General features: G+C 60.8%; 1 protein-coding gene across 1 annotated transcript in view; it reads left to right on the top strand.

Annotated features, from left to right (window-relative positions):
• The window catches only part of SLC8A2 (solute carrier family 8 member A2), a 33,904-nt gene extending 26,817 nt beyond the window's left edge, over nucleotides 1-7,087 (top strand). Inside the window, exons 8-10 of the mRNA XM_036416361.2 lie at nucleotides 635-734; nucleotides 3,340-3,618; nucleotides 5,504-7,087. Of these exons, the coding sequence (XP_036272254.1) occupies nucleotides 635-734; nucleotides 3,340-3,618; nucleotides 5,504-5,880 (756 nt within the window). The 3' untranslated portion in view covers nucleotides 5,881-7,087. The remainder of the gene's footprint in view (nucleotides 1-634; nucleotides 735-3,339; nucleotides 3,619-5,503) is intronic.
• Nucleotides 7,088-18,213: the final 11,126 nt, after the last annotated feature.

Here is an 18,213-nt window from a genome sequence, read left to right on the forward strand (position 1 = left end):
CTCTCCTCCTCTCTGTAAAAAATCAATAAAATGTATATTAAAAAAAAGAAAGAAAATAAGACATCCTTCGAAAATAAGACCTACTTACAGGTTTCCTTCTGAGTGAAATATAAGGCATCCCCCCGAAAATAAGGCCCTCCTTAGGCTAAACATGAGAGATTTGGTCCACTGACTCTGAAAGAAATGGAGTCACAAGAAATTCACCAGAAAATTCAGGAATTAGATTGTTATGATGATGTTCCAGAGGATGAGGACATGATTGTCATTGAATAAATGAGTAAATTCTTGATACTGTAGGATTCACAGCTTGTCTGGTTTGTGTTGACAACTACCGTACTACCGTACCATATACAAGTAATAAATTTCCTTTATTTTCATTTAACAACAAATGCGTACCGTATTCTTCTTCATGGAAAAATAAGACATCCCCTGAAAATAAGACCTAGCGCATCTTTGGGAGCAAAAATTAATATAAGACACTGTCTTATTTTCGGGGAAACAGGGTGGTAGCACTGGGGCATGGAAGGTCGGTGACCCTTGAGCTCGGGGTGCGGGCCCCCAACCCCAGTCCCCCTCACGGGGCAGTCTTGGGTGATGGCGGGCAACAATCTCTCTCCCACCCTTTCATCCCCAGAACACGGTGGATAAACTCATCAAGAAAACGAACTTGGCTTTGGTGATTGGAACCCATTCGTGGAGGGAACAGTTTTTGGAGGCAATTACGGTGAGCGCAGGTAAGTGGGGAGGAAGGAGGGAGAGAGAAGAGGGAGGGGTGGGGCGGGCAGAGAGGGACACAGAAAGAAATGAGCGGAAAGACAGAGGGAAAGAGAGCCAAGGAGAGAAAGGCAGAGAGAGAAAGAAAAGAACAGGAAAGACACTGCGAGGGACAGACAAAAAGAAAAGACAAAAGGAAAGGTAGAGATCAGAGACAAACGAGAGACAGGCACTCAGAGAGACTCGCCAGAGAAAGACAGAGGCAGAAGAAATGAGAGCAACCTAGAGAATGAAGTCAGTAAACGGCAGGGGTCAGGGAGGGACAGATAGACCCGGAGAGAAAGGCGGACGGAGCGGAGGGGCAGAAGAGGTCCCGCCCAGGCTTTCGCCTGGAGATTGGAGGGTGGAAACAGGTTAAAAGGCCTGCCCGCCCCAGATAGAGCCTGGGCCGCTCTGTTGCCATGGAGACAGTCACCACAGCACCCAGCTACACCCTCCCTGTAAGGTTTCCACCCACCTTAGGCCTCAGACGGTTTCCTACTGCCCCCCTGTGGCCACAGACACTAGGACACTTGGATCACAGCCAGTGGCACACATTGGGGAAACGGAGACCTGAGGCAGAGGAGGGACTGGCCTGAAGTCCCACCGGGAACCCAGAAAGAGCTGCGGAGGAACTCAGGGTGATGGCGGACAACACAGCACCCGTGTTCCATCAGGGGGGCCTAGCCGGGGGAACCGGAACACAAGAATTGTGGTCGGAAAGAAGCCGGAAGTGGGATCCAGAAACACCAGGTTTCAGGGATAGACAAGCAGCGGGCAGCAGGCCAAGACCTCAGAAATGAAGGGGTGTCTCCCACCGAGGCCACATTCTTGGACATCTACTTCTCAGGGACCCCCAGACCCGGGCCTGTAGAGGACATTGCTGGGGACAGAGATAACCAGGACAGCTCAGACCCTGCCCCTGTGGAGCTCACAGTCCCGTGTGGGAGGCAGGCCTGTCACCAGAGTGACACCCCAGGGTGGGCAGGGCCGGGCTGGGGCCCTCCGGGAGCTGCGGGGGGAGGGGGGGCTGGCTCAGGTGGAAGGTCGGGAGAGCTTCCTGGAGGAGGAGGCTTCTGAGCTGCGTCTTCAGATGCAAACAGGAGTGTGTCCTCTGTGCCCTGGCCTGAGCCCTGTGTCCCCGTGGCCAGTGAGGGGTTCGCTCGGTGGCAAATAACAGAAAACTCGGCCGCAAGTAGCTTAAGCGCACGAGTTTCTTTTTCTCACGGGAGGGAAAAAAACAAAAAAAAAAAACGGCAGGAGGCAAGTTAGCAGCAGCTTCGTAATGTCATTCAACCCCCCAGGCCACGTCTTTATTTCTCCGCTTCTGCTTCCTGCTTGCAAATCTGCAAATCGGCTGCGGCCCCTCCAGGCAGGAAGAGGGGGAGCAGGGGGTCAGGGGCAGCATGCCTGTCCCGTGTGAGTTCCAGTTCCATTTAACTTGGGGTCGCAGCAAAAACCTCCCTCTTGGAGAGGTAACGTGCAGCACCAGAAACACCCCCCACACACACACACAACCACTTAACGAAGCATTTATACATTCAAGCGTTTGTTTCCTTAACAAGCCGAGCGGCCCACCGTGGGGAAGGAACAATTGACCCGAATCCCCGAGCCCGCCCAGCTCTCTGGCCTCCACGGCGGGGCCACGGGGCTGCCCCACCGGAAGTGGCTTCGTCACGTGGTGGCTGCGAGTGACCGGCTGGTCAGGGGTCACGGGGTCTCTCAGCAGCAGCCTTCCAGATGTTGTGCTTGGCATGCTCGTGCGCTCGTTGCTCTTCATTCATTGCTTTGTGCTCGTCAGTGTAAGGGGGAGGGTGGGGGGTGGACAACTTGGCATTTGTGCCTTCCCATCACACAAGTCACCGCAGGTCAAAAGCGCGTCGGTGTTGGTCGCCATAGCGGACACCAACGACTCTTAAGAAAGCTCAGAAGGCACATCCACAACACACCGCCCCTGTCAGGAAAGCTAGAGCTTTCCAGAAACCCTCTGTTTGGGCCTCCTTGCCAGACTGGGTCACATGGCCGCTGCTGCAAGGGATTCTGGGAAAGCAAGTACTCAGCTTAGGGCTACTAGCTGCAAGGGATTCTGGGAAAGTGACTGTTAGCTGGATACGTGGCTCTCTCTACCTGCAATGGATTTTGGGAAATCAAGCATGTAGCTACTCTTAGCTGCAACGAATCAAAGAAACTGAACACCTCTTCCTGCAGATTACATCTGTCTACCTGTGAATATTTCTACATGGCTGTCGAGTAAGCTGTAAAGGGATGTGGCCACTCCTAGCAGAAAAGGATCCTGGGAAGCTGGATATTTTTAACTGGGCATGTGGCCTCCTGGAACCTAAAGGGATTCTGGGAAAGTAAACATTTTTTTTTTACCTAACATTGGGTCTAGCATTCTCTTAGCTGCAAGGGATCCTGGGAAAGTATTGTTATTAGCTGCTAACATGGACACACCTAGCTTCAAGGGATCCTGGGAGAGCGATTCATTTTATGGGACCGGCTGTCCGGGAAGTGGAACAGAGTGTGGCTGCAGGCGAGGAAGGGGGCATGGGTGTGTATTGCCCCAGCTGGGTCGTGTGCCCACAGGGGACGAGGAGGAGGAGGAGGACGGGTCCCGGGAGGAGCGGCTGCCTTCGTGCTTTGACTACGTCATGCACTTCCTGACGGTGTTCTGGAAGGTGCTGTTCGCCTGCGTGCCCCCCACTGAGTACTGCCACGGCTGGGCCTGCTTCGGCGTCTGCATCCTGGTCATCGGCCTGCTCACCGCCCTCATCGGGGACCTTGCCTCCCACTTTGGCTGCACCGTGGGCCTCAAGGACTCCGTCAACGCTGTGGTCTTCGTGGCCCTGGGCACCTCCATCCCCGGTAACCCCCTGGGGGGCGCTGGCGGGCGAGGGTCCCGGAGACGCTGGGCAGTGAGGCCTAAGAGAAAGGTCCTGCAGAAATAGGCTGATAGAATCATCCAGAACGCATGGGGTGGGGTCCAGAGGAATATCCTGGGGAATAACAGAAACAGTGTTGGGGGGGGTGGGGCCGATTCACTGTGAGTGGAGTGCCCTGTAGAATGCAGGAGGTGGGAAATGCTGGAGGCCTGATGGATGATGGGTTCCATAGAAACGGGATGATATTGTAGTCCAACCCCCCCGTCAAGAAACCAGCTAGACCCATGTTGCTGGCATGATGGGAACCAGGCCAGTGAGTTTTGAAGCTTTCAGGAAGATGAGGGAGCGAGACGAAACCAGAGGTTGGAGGCGGCAGAGGCACCCTACAAATAAGATAGCGGGGTTTCAGAGACCGTCACTTACCGTATTTTTCGGACCATAAGACGCTCCGGACCATAAGACGCACCAGTTTTTAGAGAAGGGAAATGAAGAAAAAAAGATTCTGAAACAAATAGTGTCCTAAAATATTTTATGTGCATTAAAACCCAACATCACAGTCATAAACACATGTAATCAACCCTGTAAAGTAAACAGCAGCATTTAGAACCATTTTAGAGCCGGGCAAGCACACAGAGACCACACAGAGCCGGGCAAGTAAAAAAAAACTTTTTTTTAAAAGTATATGTGAAGGCTATATTTGGACCATAAGACGCAGGGACTTTCCCCCCCCACACTTCTGGGGGGGAAAAAAGTGCGTCTTATGGTCCGAAAAATACGGTATGTACCATTACAACGCAGTGGCCGTGACCCCCTCTCCCCAAATAAACCCGGGTGTGAGTTCTTACAAACGGGGTGTCCGGGCCTGGCGTTCCTGCAGGAGCAGGGAGGCCCCCTGGGGGGAGGCCAGACCCTTTGTTGCCCCGTCGCTGAGGTCAGCAGCCAGGGGTCCGAGGAAAGCAGCCCTTGGGACATGTTGGCCTTGCCAGCCTGCCCTCCGGACCAGAGGCCCGCGTTAGTAGCAGGATGTCCGGAACGGGTGGGGCCTCAGAAGCCAGGCCCTTGCTAGACAGAAACCACGTGGGGAACTGACGGGAAAGGGTTGCATGGGGTGGAGCCTGGCACTTACCTTACCCGGCCTGGTGGCCATGGGCTGATTGGGCTCACGGGGAGCAGGCAGCAGGTCACGGGAAGCAGAGTGGATCCCACAAAAATCAGGCCATGAGTCCCTCAAAGCAGGCCGAGGTCCACAGGAAAAAGATGAATCACATGGAAAGCAGGCAGTGGCCCGGCCCGGCCGGCGTGGCTCCTCCCCTTTCCCCATCAGGGCACATGCTGGGGGTGTGGGCTTGATCCCCCATAGGGGGCGTCCCAGAGGCAGCCCATCAATGATCCTCTCATCATTGATGCTTCTCTCTCTCCCCCTCCCTTCCTCTCTGACATCAATAAAAAAAAAATTTTTTTTTTAAACGAAAGAAAGCAGGCAGTGGAGCCCAGTGAATGTAGGCAAGTCCCATAGAAAGCAGGGAGCGAGTCCCACAGAAATGAGGCAGCGAGTTCTACAGAAAGCAGGCGTTTGGTCCTGTAGAGCAGGCGTAGCGATGATGGATGATGGCGAGGGACTTTCCCTCTTGGGTGGGATCAGGGCCTCAGGCCCTTGCCCGCTGCAGGGTGCCCAGGCCTGCAGGGTGCCCGCTGCAGGGTGCCCAGGCCTGCAGGGTGCCCAGGCCTGCAGGGTGCCCAGGCCTGCAGGGTGCCCAGGCCTGCAGAGGAGAGGCGGGCCGGCGCCTGCCGGGTCTGGATCGCAGGGCGCGGGGAGGGGACAGGTGGGCGCCAGGGCTGGGGTGACCCGCGCGTGTCTCTGCCCGCAGACACCTTCGCCAGCAAGGTGGCGGCGCTGCAGGACCAGTGCGCGGACGCGTCCATCGGCAACGTGACGGGCTCCAACGCGGTGAACGTGTTCCTGGGCCTGGGCGTGGCCTGGTCGGTGGCCGCCGTGTACTGGGCGGTGCAGGGCCGCCCCTTCGAGGTGCGCACCGGCACGCTGGCCTTCTCCGTCACGCTCTTCACCGTCTTCGCCTTCGTGGGCATCGCCGTGCTGCTGTACCGGCGCCGGCCGCACATCGGCGGCGAGCTGGGCGGCCCGCGCGGCCCCAAGATCGCCACCACCGCGCTCTTCCTGGGCCTCTGGTTCCTCTACATCCTCTTCGCCAGCCTCGAGGCCTACTGCCACATCCGGGGCTTCTAGCGCCCCCAGACTGGGCTCCCCCCGCCCCCCAGACGGCCACACCCGCGCTCCCCGCAGACGGCCTCCTGCCTGGGACTCAGCCTCCCTGCCTCCTGGGACTCCACCTCCCCGGCCCACGTGGCCCCGCCCCGCCCCTCGCCAGCCTCCCAGGTCCTCCTCCCATTGGCTATCCCTCCAACCTGACCACGCCCCACGGGGAGGGCCCGCGTCGAGGCCTCGCCCCCTGAGGACCCCCCAAGGGGAAGCGCCTCGGAACTCCGCCCTCCCAGGGGCCCCGGAAGGAGGCTGATGCACCCCCAGGATACCCAGGATCTCAGCCATGTCCCTGCCCCTCAGGAGCGCCATTCAGCCCCCAGGACAGGGGCGAGGGCCGGCGGGGCGTGCATCAGGGGGCACGCACCTCCCTGGTTTCTCCGCTCAGGCCCCTGGGAGAAGGGAGGGGAGCAGTGGGGTTTCAGAGCTGGGGGGGGGGGGGCGGGCATATGTGGGACCTGCCACATGCCAGCGCTCCGCTCCCCTCCTGGAGGGCCCGTGTGTACATAGTGTGCTTGGGGGAGGGGTCGCGGGAGGGTGCATGTCTTGGGGAGAGGGGGTGACCGACTTTCCTTCGGAGAGGGCAGAGACCCCCCCAGCCATGAGAACCGACTTTGGGGCGGAGGCCGGGAATCAGAGGGGAGTCCAGCCATTCCGCCCCCCGGACAATCCAGAGGCGCCCTCCGTGCCAGCCGATCCGGGCAGGACCCTCGAGGAGAAGGCCGAGGGCTCCCGCGGACCTACAAGCCAGCACATGCTGCCACATCTCTGCCTGATGGGGAGCAGGGGCGGGTGGGAGGGGGGGCCGGGGCTCGGGGCGGGTATTTTTAACTTCGGGGGCCACCCGTCTGTCGGGAGGCCGCCTGCGTTTTCTTACTGTTAATGTTTCCCCCCACCGCGCGCAGAGGACATACTTGGGGCGTGGGGAGTGCCGCCCCACTTCTTGGGACACCCCCCCCCCAGGATGACCCCGCAGCTCCCCCAGCCCCCGGAACACCCCGCTTCCCACGGGTTGTTGGCGTCCTGTCGTCCTGTGGTGCCCCGGCCCAGCGTCCCAGGCTGTTACCCACCCCCCTTCTCTCCCAGCTCATCAGCACCAGCCACTGTCTCTTCTTTTTTCTGTGATTTCTGTAAAAAAAAGTTGCCATAAAACTTTGAAATTCTGCCTGGGAAACAGCCTTCCCGTGAGAAGTGGGGAGTCAGGAGGAGGGGGGGGCTCATGAGGACTTGGACTGGGGTTTCCGCAGCGGTGAAGCCGCCGTCATCTGGGTTTTTCCAGCGGGGGAACACCCCCCCCCCCCCATCCTCTGCAGGACACACCAACATGCAACCAGCCACCCAAAAGGTCCACACAGCCGAAACCGGTTTGGCTCAGTGGTAGAGCGTCGGTCTGGGGACTGAAAGGTCCCGGGTTCGATTCCGGTCAAGGGCATGTACATTGGTTACGGGCACATCCCCGGTAGGGGGTGTGCAAGAGGCAGCTGGTCAGTGTTTCTCTCTCATTGACGTTTCTAGCTCTCTATCTCTCTCCCTCCCTCTCTGTAAAAAATCAATAAAAAATATATTTAAATAAATAAATAAAACAAAAGGTCCACACAGCCAGCCCCATCCCCTTAGCTACGCCCTCACTCCTGGCTCGGAGCTCCCCTAGCCACGCCCCTAATCCATCTGCAACAAAATATTCCCCTGCACAGGGCATCCTGGGAACTCAAATTTTGCCTGAGCAGGAGCTGGGGTTGGTGACGGGGATTTCCCCGGAATAAAGCAAGTCACTTTCTCAGAATGCCGAATAGGGGGAAGACTGGTGAATCCCTAGCTTTTTCGTTCCAGGGGTTAGCATCAAGGGAGTGTGAGGGCGTGGGGGGTGGGGAGAGCTCAAAGGGATCAATGATGAGAGATCCCATCGGCCACGCTGAGGAGCTTGGAGCTCGTCCTCAGAGCAAAGGGAGCTTCGGAAGGTATTTCAGTGGGGGTTGAAGTGGGGCAGGCCATTGACACCACATTTACGTTTTTAAAAATATATATATTTTATTGATTTTTTGCAGAGAGGAAGGGAGAGGGATAGAAAGCTAGAAACACCGATGAGAGAAATATCGATCAGCTGCCTCCTGCACACCCTCTGCCGGTGATGTGCTTGCAACCAAGGTACATGCCCTTGACGGGAATCGAACCTGGGACCTTTCAGTCCACAGACCCGACGCCCTATCCACTGAGCCAACCCGGTTTCGGCCACATTTATGTTTTCACACGTTCCTTTTGGCTACCTGTGAGACGGGAGGCTGGGGGGTCGGGGAGGAGGCAGCCCAGGAGGGCGTCCTGGAGTCGGGTGGCGGGGAGGAAGGTGGGGAGAAGGGGGTGGCTTAGAGAGAGAATGGATCGGGGCCCTGGCGGGAAAGAGACGGGGCGCTTAGACTAGCGGGGAGAGTTGACGGAGGGGATGGTGACGGCGGACTAGGTTAAGGACACAAGAGGGAAGGTGCAGTACCCGCGGCTGCCGGTAGAGGGAGCAGTGGCCACCCTGAGCTGGAGGGCGCGAGCGGAGCGCCCTGAACCGCTGAGGCTTCTGCTGGGGCTGGAGGGCGCGGACCCAGGCCCAGGAGAGAAGGGGGGGGGGGCAGAGTGATCACCCCAACTTACTCCTCCACCCACCATTCTCCTGCTGGAGCCCCCCGTTGGCTCGACTCCGCAGAAGCCGGAGGTCAGAGAGGGAATAAATAGCCTCACCTTCTGGGGAGTTTTCAGAGGGAGGTTTTTTCTGGGCGGGACCCCGGGCGGGGGGGGGGGGGGGGAGAACAGGTGAGGGGGAGGCGCTGGGTGGAGGGGTGCGTGCTGAGGGCGGGACCACAGGGAGGGGACACCTGGAGCTCAGGAGGCGGCAGCCTGGAGGGGGGTGTGCGATGTGTGGGCCATGAGGTGTCACCGAGCCCCGGGTGGGGGTGCAGGGTGAGAAGGGGCGCGGGCAGTGCCTGGACGGGCTCCGACATCTGAGGGGTTCCCTGTCCACAGAGAGGCAGGTGGTGAGCTGGGCACGTGAGGCCCAGAGAAGAGAAGTGACCCGGGATTTAGGGTGTGACGAGAGCTGTTGGGTGGATGGGGGGGTGGGGTGGGGGCAGAAGTCAGGCTGGTCCAGAGTGAGAAGGGAGAGGCAGCTGGGGAAACTGAGTCAGGGCATGGAGGGCCCACGTTGGAGGATCTTGAAGGAGAGGGGGGGGGCTGCTGGAGGGAGATGGGGCCCCACAGGGCTGTTACCACGGGGGGGTGGGGGGGCAGGTGTGACGCAGCGGGGTGCTGGGTGCCAGGGCGGCCCAGAGAGAGCCCTTGGGTGGCGAAGTTGTGCCCGCAGCAGCTGGGAGGTAGGGAGCCCAGGATGCCAAGCTCCATGCTGAGCTCTCCCAGCCACCGCCTCTTTCAAACCACCTCAGCCTAGGCCCAGGGCAGGCAGCCGGGGCTCCGGGAGGCGGAACGAGAGGAGGGCCGAGGTGGGGCTGCGAGGTCAGGGCACAGGGGCGCGGCGGGCGGGGAGGTGAGTAAGGGCTCGCTCAGTGGCTCAGTGCCGGGTGTCCCCAGAGCTCGGGATGTGGATGAGATGATGCCAAACCTTACCGATGTCCCCTCACCCCCAAACCTCAGGATCCCCACCCGGAGGAGGGCGGCCAAGGCACTCAGCGTGGGAGGGACTCACAGGAAGGCTTTTCTTATTTATTTAATTTTATTTTATTTTAAATATATTTTATTGATTTTTTTTTTACAGAGAGGAAGAGAGAGGGATAGAGCGTTAGAAACATCGATGAGAGAGAATCATCGATCAGCTGCCTCTTGCACACCCCCTACTGGGGATGTGCCCACAACCAAGGTACATGCCCTTGACCGGGATCGAACCCGGGACCTTTCAGTCCCCAAGCCGTAGCTCTGTCCACTGAGCCAAACCATTTTTACAGCAAGTTCACCACTGCCCTGGTCTCTTAGTTTCTTTGTATCTCTACATCTTTTTTATTTTCTTTATTTTTTGTATCTCTACATCTTAACCATTGTGTGTGTGTGTGTGTGTGTGTGTGTGTGTGTAAAATGCACTTACCGTAAAATTTACCATTGCAACTGTTTTCAAGAGCACATTTCAGTAGCATTTTGTCCATTTACGATGTGCAACCCCCCTTTTTTTAATCCCCCCAAAGTTAGCCCTGAGCCCATTAGTAGTCACTCCCCAGCCTCTGTGCTATCACAGAAAGGTTTGCCTTTCTGGACCATTCCATTCCGTCATAGAATGGAACCCCGCAGTAGGTGAGCTTAATGTTTTGTGTGTGTGTGTTTTTAAAAATATTTGTATCGCTTTCAGAGAGGGAGAGGGAGAGATAGAAGCATCAATGATGAGAGAGAAGCACAGATTGGCACTTCCCGCATGCCCCCCTCTGGGGATCTAGCCCGCGACCTGGGCATGTGCCCTTGACCGGAATCGAACCCAGGACCCTTCAGTCCTCAGGCGGACACTCCATCCACTGAGCCAAACTGAAGAATAAGTCTCTATCTGTCTGTCTATCTATCTAATGCACATCCCAGTGGTTCTGTTTCTCTGGAGAACCCTCATTCATATGCCATCCAAACCTAAAACACTGAGCATGAGACATGACAAAGGAGCAGGGAGGAATGAGCGCTGGTCCCCGCCACCTCAGGGTGAGCCTCAGAAACATGACGCTCCCGCCCTGGCCCAGTGGTCGGCAAACTGCGGCTCTCTCAATTCCAAAAATTATAGGCTGGTGTGTTCCTTGTGATGAAGCCCCTATCATAGTGGTCGGCAAGCTCACTAGTCAACAGAAGAAGTTTACGTTGAAAAACTGTGGCTCTCAAAAGAAATTTCAGTCGTTGTACTGTTGCTATTCGGCTCTGTGGACTGAGTTTCCCCGACCACTGCCCTAAGCTCTCAGTTCCTAAGCACCTAAGTGTCTAATCATGTGCCCTACAGAGACCAGCGATCCGCGCGTGGGGAGCGCCCTAAGCCCCGCCCCGCCCCTCCCCCCCTCAAGGCGTGTTCCCTCTGCACCTGCTGCTGGCCCTGCTCTAAGAGCCTGTCCTGGTCCCCGGCCTCTGTCTCCTCTTCCACCCCTGCCAGAGGGCACACGGGGGCAGGGGGGAGGGGGCGGGGGAGCAGGTGCCTGTGTGGGAGCTGCTGGGGGGCCCTAGGGGCCCGAAGGGGCAGCCACAGCCACAGGCCCCCCTGCCCTCTCCTCCCACGGCCAAGTGCATGGGTGCTGGGGCAGGCAGGATGCCAGGTCTCCCCGCTCCTGCCTCCTCCCCGCCCCCTCCTCCCCCCAGCAAACAGCTTCTCGCCCTCAGGGCACCTCCTCTGCAGCCTGCAGCCCCCAGGAGGAACCGGTCAGACTCCGGGCTGCCAGGAGGAGAGATGGGCCCTGTCCTCAGGTCTCCCAGCAGCTTGCTCTCTTTCCCCTCCGCCCTCTCCCCAGCCCCCAGCCCTCACCCCCGGCCCCCCCCCCGGCCCTCACCCCCGGCCCCCCGCCCTCACCCCGGCCCCCCAGCCCTCACCCCCGACCCCCCGTCCTCACCCCCGGCCCCCCGCCCTCACCCCTGGCCCCCCTCCGGCCCTCACCCCCGACCCCCCGCCCTCACCCCCGCCCCCCCCCACCCTCACCCCCGGCCTCCCAGTCCTCACCCCCGACCCCCCCCTCGCCCTCACCCCCGGTCCCCCCGCATCTCTCCCAGCCCCCTGCCCTCTCCCCCAGCCCCCTGCCCTTCTCCCAGCCCCCGCCTCCCCCAGCCCCCCGCACTCTCCGCCCAAGCCCTCTCCCAGCCACCTGCCCTCTCCCACCCCGCCTCTCCAGCCCCCTTGCCCTCTCCCCACAAGCCCCCTGCCCTCTCCCAGCCCCCTGCCCTCTCCCCCAGCCCCCCCCTGCCCTTTCCAGCCCCCTGCCTCTCCTCCCACGGCAAGTGCATGGGTGCTGGGGGCAGGGCAGGATCCCCAGCCCCCCCCCGCTCCTGCTCATCACAGCCCCCCCCCACCCCCCCCAGCAAACAGCTTCTCGCCCTCAAGGGCACCTCCCTGTGGCCAGCCTGCAGCCCCCAGGAAGGAACCGGTCAGACTCCGGGCTGGCAAGAGGAGGAGAGATGGGCCCTGGTCCCTCAGGTCCCCCCAGCAGCTTGCTCTCTTTCCCCCCCCTCACGCCCAGCTCCCACCAGCCCCCAGCCCCCTCAACACCCCCGCCCCCCCCCCGCCCTCACCCCCGAGCCCCCCCGCCCTCACCCCCGACCCCCCCCATCCCCTCACCCAGCCCCCCGACCACCCCCCCCGGCCCTCACCCCCGACCCCCCCCCACCGCCCAGCCACCCTGCCCTCTCCCACCACCCGCCCCCACCCAGCCCTCTCCCCAGCCCCCTGCCCTCTCCCCAAGCCCTCTCCCCCAGCCCCCTGCCCTCTCCCAGCCCCCTGCCCTCTCCCCCAGCCCCCTGCCCTCTCCCCCAGCCCTCTCCCCCAGCCCCCTGCCCTCTCCCAGCCCCCTGCCCTCTCCCCAGCCCCCTGCCCTCTCCCCAGCCCCCTGCCCTCTCCCCCAGCCCCCTGCCCTCTCCCCAGCCCCCTGCCCTCCCCCAGCCCCCTGCCCTCTCCCAGCCCCCTGCCCTCCCCCAGCCCCCTGCCCTCTCCCCAAGCCCTCTCCCCCAGCCCCCTGCCCTCTCCCCAGCCCCCTGCCCCCCTCCCCCCAGCCCCCCCCCTGCCCTCTCCCCCCCAGACCCCCTCGGCCCCTCCCATCCCCCAGGCTCCTGCCCCTCTTCCCCAGCACCCCTGCCCTTCCCCCAGCCCCCTGCCCTCTCCCAGCCCCCTGCCCCTCTCCCAGCCCCCTGCCCTCTCCCCCAGCCCCCTGCCCTCTCCCCAGCCCTCTCCCCCAGCCCCCTGCCCTCTCCCCAGCCCCCTGCCCTCTCCCTGCAATGCTCTCCGAGGAGGTGGAGAGGAGGAGGAGGACGGAGGACGGATTGGAAGGGACAGCTGGGGTCGGGAGGAGGCCTGCAGGGGGGAGGGGAAGAGGAGCAGAGGGGGAGGGGAGGGGCCAGGCGGAAACAAACAGACACGGAGGCCAAAGGAGAAGAGAGAGGCTTGGGAATGGAAGGTGGGGAGGGGGACAGCGAAATCGAGATGGAAAGGAGTCCCTCCTCCAGCACCGCCAGCACTCGGCCGGGAGCTGCCCGGGTGCAGACACCCCGAGATTCACAGGCTGGGCCCCGGGACCGAGCAGAGGACGGGGGAGAGGAAGGGAGGGGGACACACACACACACACACACAGACACACACACAGGCACAGACACACACACACACAGACACAGAGACACGCACAGACACACACACACACACAGAGACACGCACAGACACACACACACACGCACAGACACACACACTCACACACAGACACACACACACAGAGACACACACAGACACACATACAGACACAGAGACACACACACGCACAGACACAGAGACACACACACACACAGACACACACACACAGACACAGACACACACACACAGACACACACACAGACACACACACAGACACACACACACAGACACACACAGACACACACACACAGACACACAGACACACACACACAGACACACACACAGACACACAGACACAGAGACACACACACACACAGACACACACACACACAGACACACACACAGACACACACACAGGCACACACACAGACACACACCACACACACACACACACACACACAGACACACACACCACCACACACACACACACAGACACACACAGACACACACACAGACACAACACACAGACACACACAGACACACACACACACAGACACACACACACAACACACACACCAGACACACACACACAAGACAAACACACAATCACAAACACAACAAGACAACACAAGACCACACACACACACCACACACACACAGACACACACACAACAAACCACAACACACAGACACACAGACACACACACACAGACACACACAGACACACACACACACACACACACGCACGCACGCACGCACGCGCGCGCACACACGGGCCCAGGGCTGAGCCCAGAGCCCCAGAGCTGGAGAGGGAGGGAGAGACTGAGGTCCCCAGAGACAGAGAGAGACAGAGAGGGAGTGATGATGAGAGACAAATGGAGGTGTGGACAGAGAGCTCCAAAGAGAGACGCAGAGATAGGGAAAGGTGGAAGGAGAGACACAGGAAGCAGACAGATGGACGACACACGTGAGAGACAGAGAGAGGAGAGAGAGAGAGTGAAGAGAGAAGAGTGAGAGAGAGAAGAGAAGAGAGAGAGAGAAAGAAGAGAAGAGAGAGAGAGAGAGAGAAAGAGAAGGAGAGAGAAGAGAGAGGGGGGAGAGAGGGGGAGAAGAAGAGAGAGAAGAGCGAGAGGGAGAGAAGGAGGAGAGAGAGAGAGAGGAGGAGCGAGAGCGAGCGGGAGAGAGGAGAGAGACGGACAGAGACGGTAGAGAGAGGCGAGAGGGAGAAGAGGAGAGAGAGGAGAGAGAAGGGGGGAGAAGGAGCAGGAGGAGAAGTGCACACACAGGCACAGAGGAGCTGGTGGAGGAGGATGGGGGACAGCAAGGGGGGTCTGGGGGGGTCATGGCCCACGCCCCTCCCCCGCCGGCAGGCCGTCCTCCCGTGGCCTCTGCCCGCCGTGCCTAAATGGCAATTGCGCCCGGGCCGGCCGGTGAAAAAATGAGCCGCCACGCTTGCTCGGCGCCAGGTGATGGAGGGGGAGGAGGGAGGGGGGGACGGAACCAGATAAACATTTCCTCCTCCTGGAGCCCGGCCAGGCAGGGCAGGGGGAGGCCTGGCGGGCGGGGGTGAGGGGCAGAGGCAGGGGGGCTGACACCCAGGGACACCAAGGGGGGACCCGAAGGCTGAGAGACAGAGGCCCCCCAGGAGGGAGAGTGGGGGAGGGGGAGGGGGAGAGGGGGAGACAGACACGCACAGACAGACAGACAGAAGGAGGCACAGAGGTGGAGAGAGCGGCGTGCAGGGAGAGCTGAGACAGAGACAGAGGCCTGGAGGGCGGGATCCAGGCCCTGGGGGAGCCCTGAGTGAGGAAGGAGGGACAAGGGGGCGGATGAGAAAGGGGGGAAACTGAGGCAAGAGTGAGCAGCACCACGAGAGAAGAGGAGAGGGGGCCAGAGCAGGTCCCTGCTCACCCCCTCAGCTCCTGTAGCCTCTGACAGCAGACCTGGGGGGGGGTCCCTGGGCCACTGGGGCTGGGGGCTGGGGTCAGCAAGAGGGCCCTCCCCAGGCCAAGCTGGGAGGCCCCCCAGATGGACTCATGGAGGTCTCGATAGGGGGGCTGGACCTTCCTCTCTATAAAGTGGGGCGAGGGGGGGGGCTGGAGGTGAGCCCCCCCCAGGCCGTGCTCCTGTGGGAGCCCCTGAAGGCATGCGCACCCCCTACCCCAGAGGTAGCCACCGGGCCCAGCAAGTACCAGCCCAGGCCTGGACCCATCGCTCCCGCCCCAGACGGGTGCGAGGGTCTGAGGACCACTTAAGGGACAGCTCGGCAGAGGGGGCTGCGGTCAGGGAGGTGGGACCCCGAGAGACCACACAGATGGGGGCAGGGGGGACCCGTGTCTGTCGCCCGCCCCTCCCTGCCTCCCCCAGTCCCTGGCTTTCCCCACCCACTCTTCTCCCAGACGCCCCCACTTCTCCCCTTCCAACGCCTCCCTCTTTTTTAATTAAAAGGGTTTATGCCCGAGAGTGTCCCAGACCCCCTTTCCTCCCAGGGACACCCCCACATCAGCCCCCAGGGCCTCGCCTCACCCCTCTCCTGGGCCTCAGCTCTTGTTTTCAGAAGCAGCTTGGGCAAGGGGACCTCAGGGTGCCCCCCACACAAAGCGGGGGGGGGGGGCAGGCCCCTGGCTCCCCATCCAGAGCCTCCGGGAGGGCCGTGGAGGGGACACCCAGGAGAGCTTTGCATCTTTAATTAAAAAGTGATTTACATTAATTTTCTGCTCCAAAACCCCTATCAGGGGGGTGGGGAGGTGGCAGCGATTACAGCACCCCTTCCCTCCGCCTTCCTTAAAGCGCCAGAGTCACCCGTGGGACAGTCGCATACGAGAGTTTCTGGGGAGCACCAGGCCCTCTTCCCCCGAATCCTGGCCCCTCTAGCTTAGCTGGTTCCCCATCATTCCCCTCAGCCCGGGCCCACCCCGCAGACGGGGAGACTGAGGCTCAGGGAGGGAAGCCCCCCAGTGCCCTCTCCCGCTGGGCAGCACTTCTGTCCTCACCCCCATCCCCCGCCTCACCCTGGCCTCACCCAGGCCTGAGTGGTTTCATTTCCAGAGAGGAGGGGAGGGGAGGGGAGGGGAGGGGAGGAGAGGAGAAGAGGGGAGGGAGGAAGGGAGAGGAGGGGAAGAGAGGAGAAGAGGGGAGGGGAGGGGAGGAGAGGGAGGGGAGGAGGAGGAGAAGAGGGGAGGGGAGGGGAGGAGAGGGGAAGGAGAAGGGGAGGGGAGGGGGGGAAGGGAGGAGAGGAGAAGAGGGGAGGGGAGGGGAGGAGAGGGAGGGAAGGGGAGGGGAGGGGGGGAAGGGAGGAGAGGAGAAGAGGGGAGGGGAGGGGAGGGGGGGAAGGGGAGGGGAAGGGAGAGGAGAGGGGAGGGGATGGAGAAGAGGGGAGGGGAGGGGAGGAGAAGAGGGGAGGGGAGGAGAAGAGGGGAGGGGAAGGGAGGAGAAGAGGGGAGTGGAGGGGAGGGGAGGGGAGGGGAGGAGAGGAGGAAGAGGGGAGGGGAGGGGAGGGAGCGGAGGGGAGGGACGCAGGAGCAGGTGCTCCCCGGGCAGAGCTGTTTATGAGGCTGTAAACATCTCCTCCAGCCCAGCAGGCTGCGTGCTGCTCCCTGCTCCCCGCTCAGCCTCCCCCTCCCTCTGGGTCCCCATCTTCCTCTCTCGCAGGGCCCCTGTCTCCCTCTCTCTGCTCCCTTCCCCGCTCCTGTCCCCCTCTCTCGGGACCTCGGTCTCACTGCTCTTTGGCATCTCCGCCTGGAGTGACGGTCTGTAACTCTGGGGCCGGGTATCCAGTTTCCCTTTGTGAACATCTGATGAGCACTATGGCCACGTTCCTGGAGCAGGTGGGGAGTGTGTGTGTGTGTGTGTGTGGGGAACATAAGCACCGAGCCCACAGGTGGCCTGCTGCACACCTGTCCCCCGCCCCCCACACCCAAGGGCACCTGAGGATAAAGACCCTGAATGTAGCGTGAATCCCAGCCTCTCTCCTCCTCTCCCTCCCCCCGCCTCCCATGGCTGAGGAAACAGGCCTCCCTGCCCCAGGGCCTTTGCACCTGCACTGCCCCTGCCTGGACCGACTTCCCCCAGGGATCTGCATGGCTCCTTCCCCCTCTCAGATGTCACCCACTCTGAGGACAGTCCCTGCCCAGCTCATGAGTCTCATATACCATCCCCACCCCACCCCAACTCGGCTTTTCCCGAGAGCACATGTTCATGCACTTGACTATTCTCTCCCCGCCCCCCGCCCCCGCGCTGCGCCCCAGCAGAATGTGAGGGAACCACGAGGTCAGGAAGTGTGTCTTTCCCCCAGTTCCCCAGAGCACCCCTGACACAGCAGGTGCTCATGGAGTGTTGGCTGCACACATCTCATCCTCATCAGGACACCAGGTTCAGCCAAAGCCGGTGTGGCTCAGTGGTAGAGCGTCGGTCTGCGGACTGAAAGGTCCCAGGTTCGATTCCGGTCAATGGCATGTACATTGGTTGCGGGCACATCCCTGGTAGGGGGTGTGCAAGAGGCAGCTGGTCGATGTTTCTCTCTCATCAATGTCTCTAGCTCGCTCTCTCTCTCCCTTCCTCTCTGTAAAAAAAAAAAAAAAAAAAAAAAAAAAAAAAAATAGACACAGGTTCACCGACAAAAGGTCTGGGGCCTCAGTGGGATGGAGCCTGTGGTCCCGGGTTCGATTCAGGTCAAGGGCATGTACCTTGGTTGCGGGCACATCCCCAGTGGGGGGTGTGCAGGAGGCAGCTGATGGATGTTTCCCTCTCACGATGTTTTTAACTCTCTCTCAATAAAATATATTTACACACACACACACACACACACACACACACACACACTCACCAGCTTCCATGGCTGTCTGGGTCCCAGCCTCCGCGGCCGGCCACCCCGCTCGCTCCCCTGGGGGCCGGGACCCGCGGGCTGAGGGCCTAACAGGTGAGGGTCCAGCCGGCAGGCGCAGAGGACACTCCGGCGCATGCGCACGGCCGCGCACCTGTGCTAACCCTCCCCCCCCAGACCCCGTCATTGTGTGCACAGCCCCGGG

The sequence above is a fragment of the Pipistrellus kuhlii genome, unplaced genomic scaffold (assembly GCF_014108245.1).
Source record: "Pipistrellus kuhlii isolate mPipKuh1 unplaced genomic scaffold, mPipKuh1.p scaffold_m20_p_55, whole genome shotgun sequence".
Lineage (NCBI taxonomy): Eukaryota > Metazoa > Chordata > Mammalia > Chiroptera > Vespertilionidae > Pipistrellus > Pipistrellus kuhlii.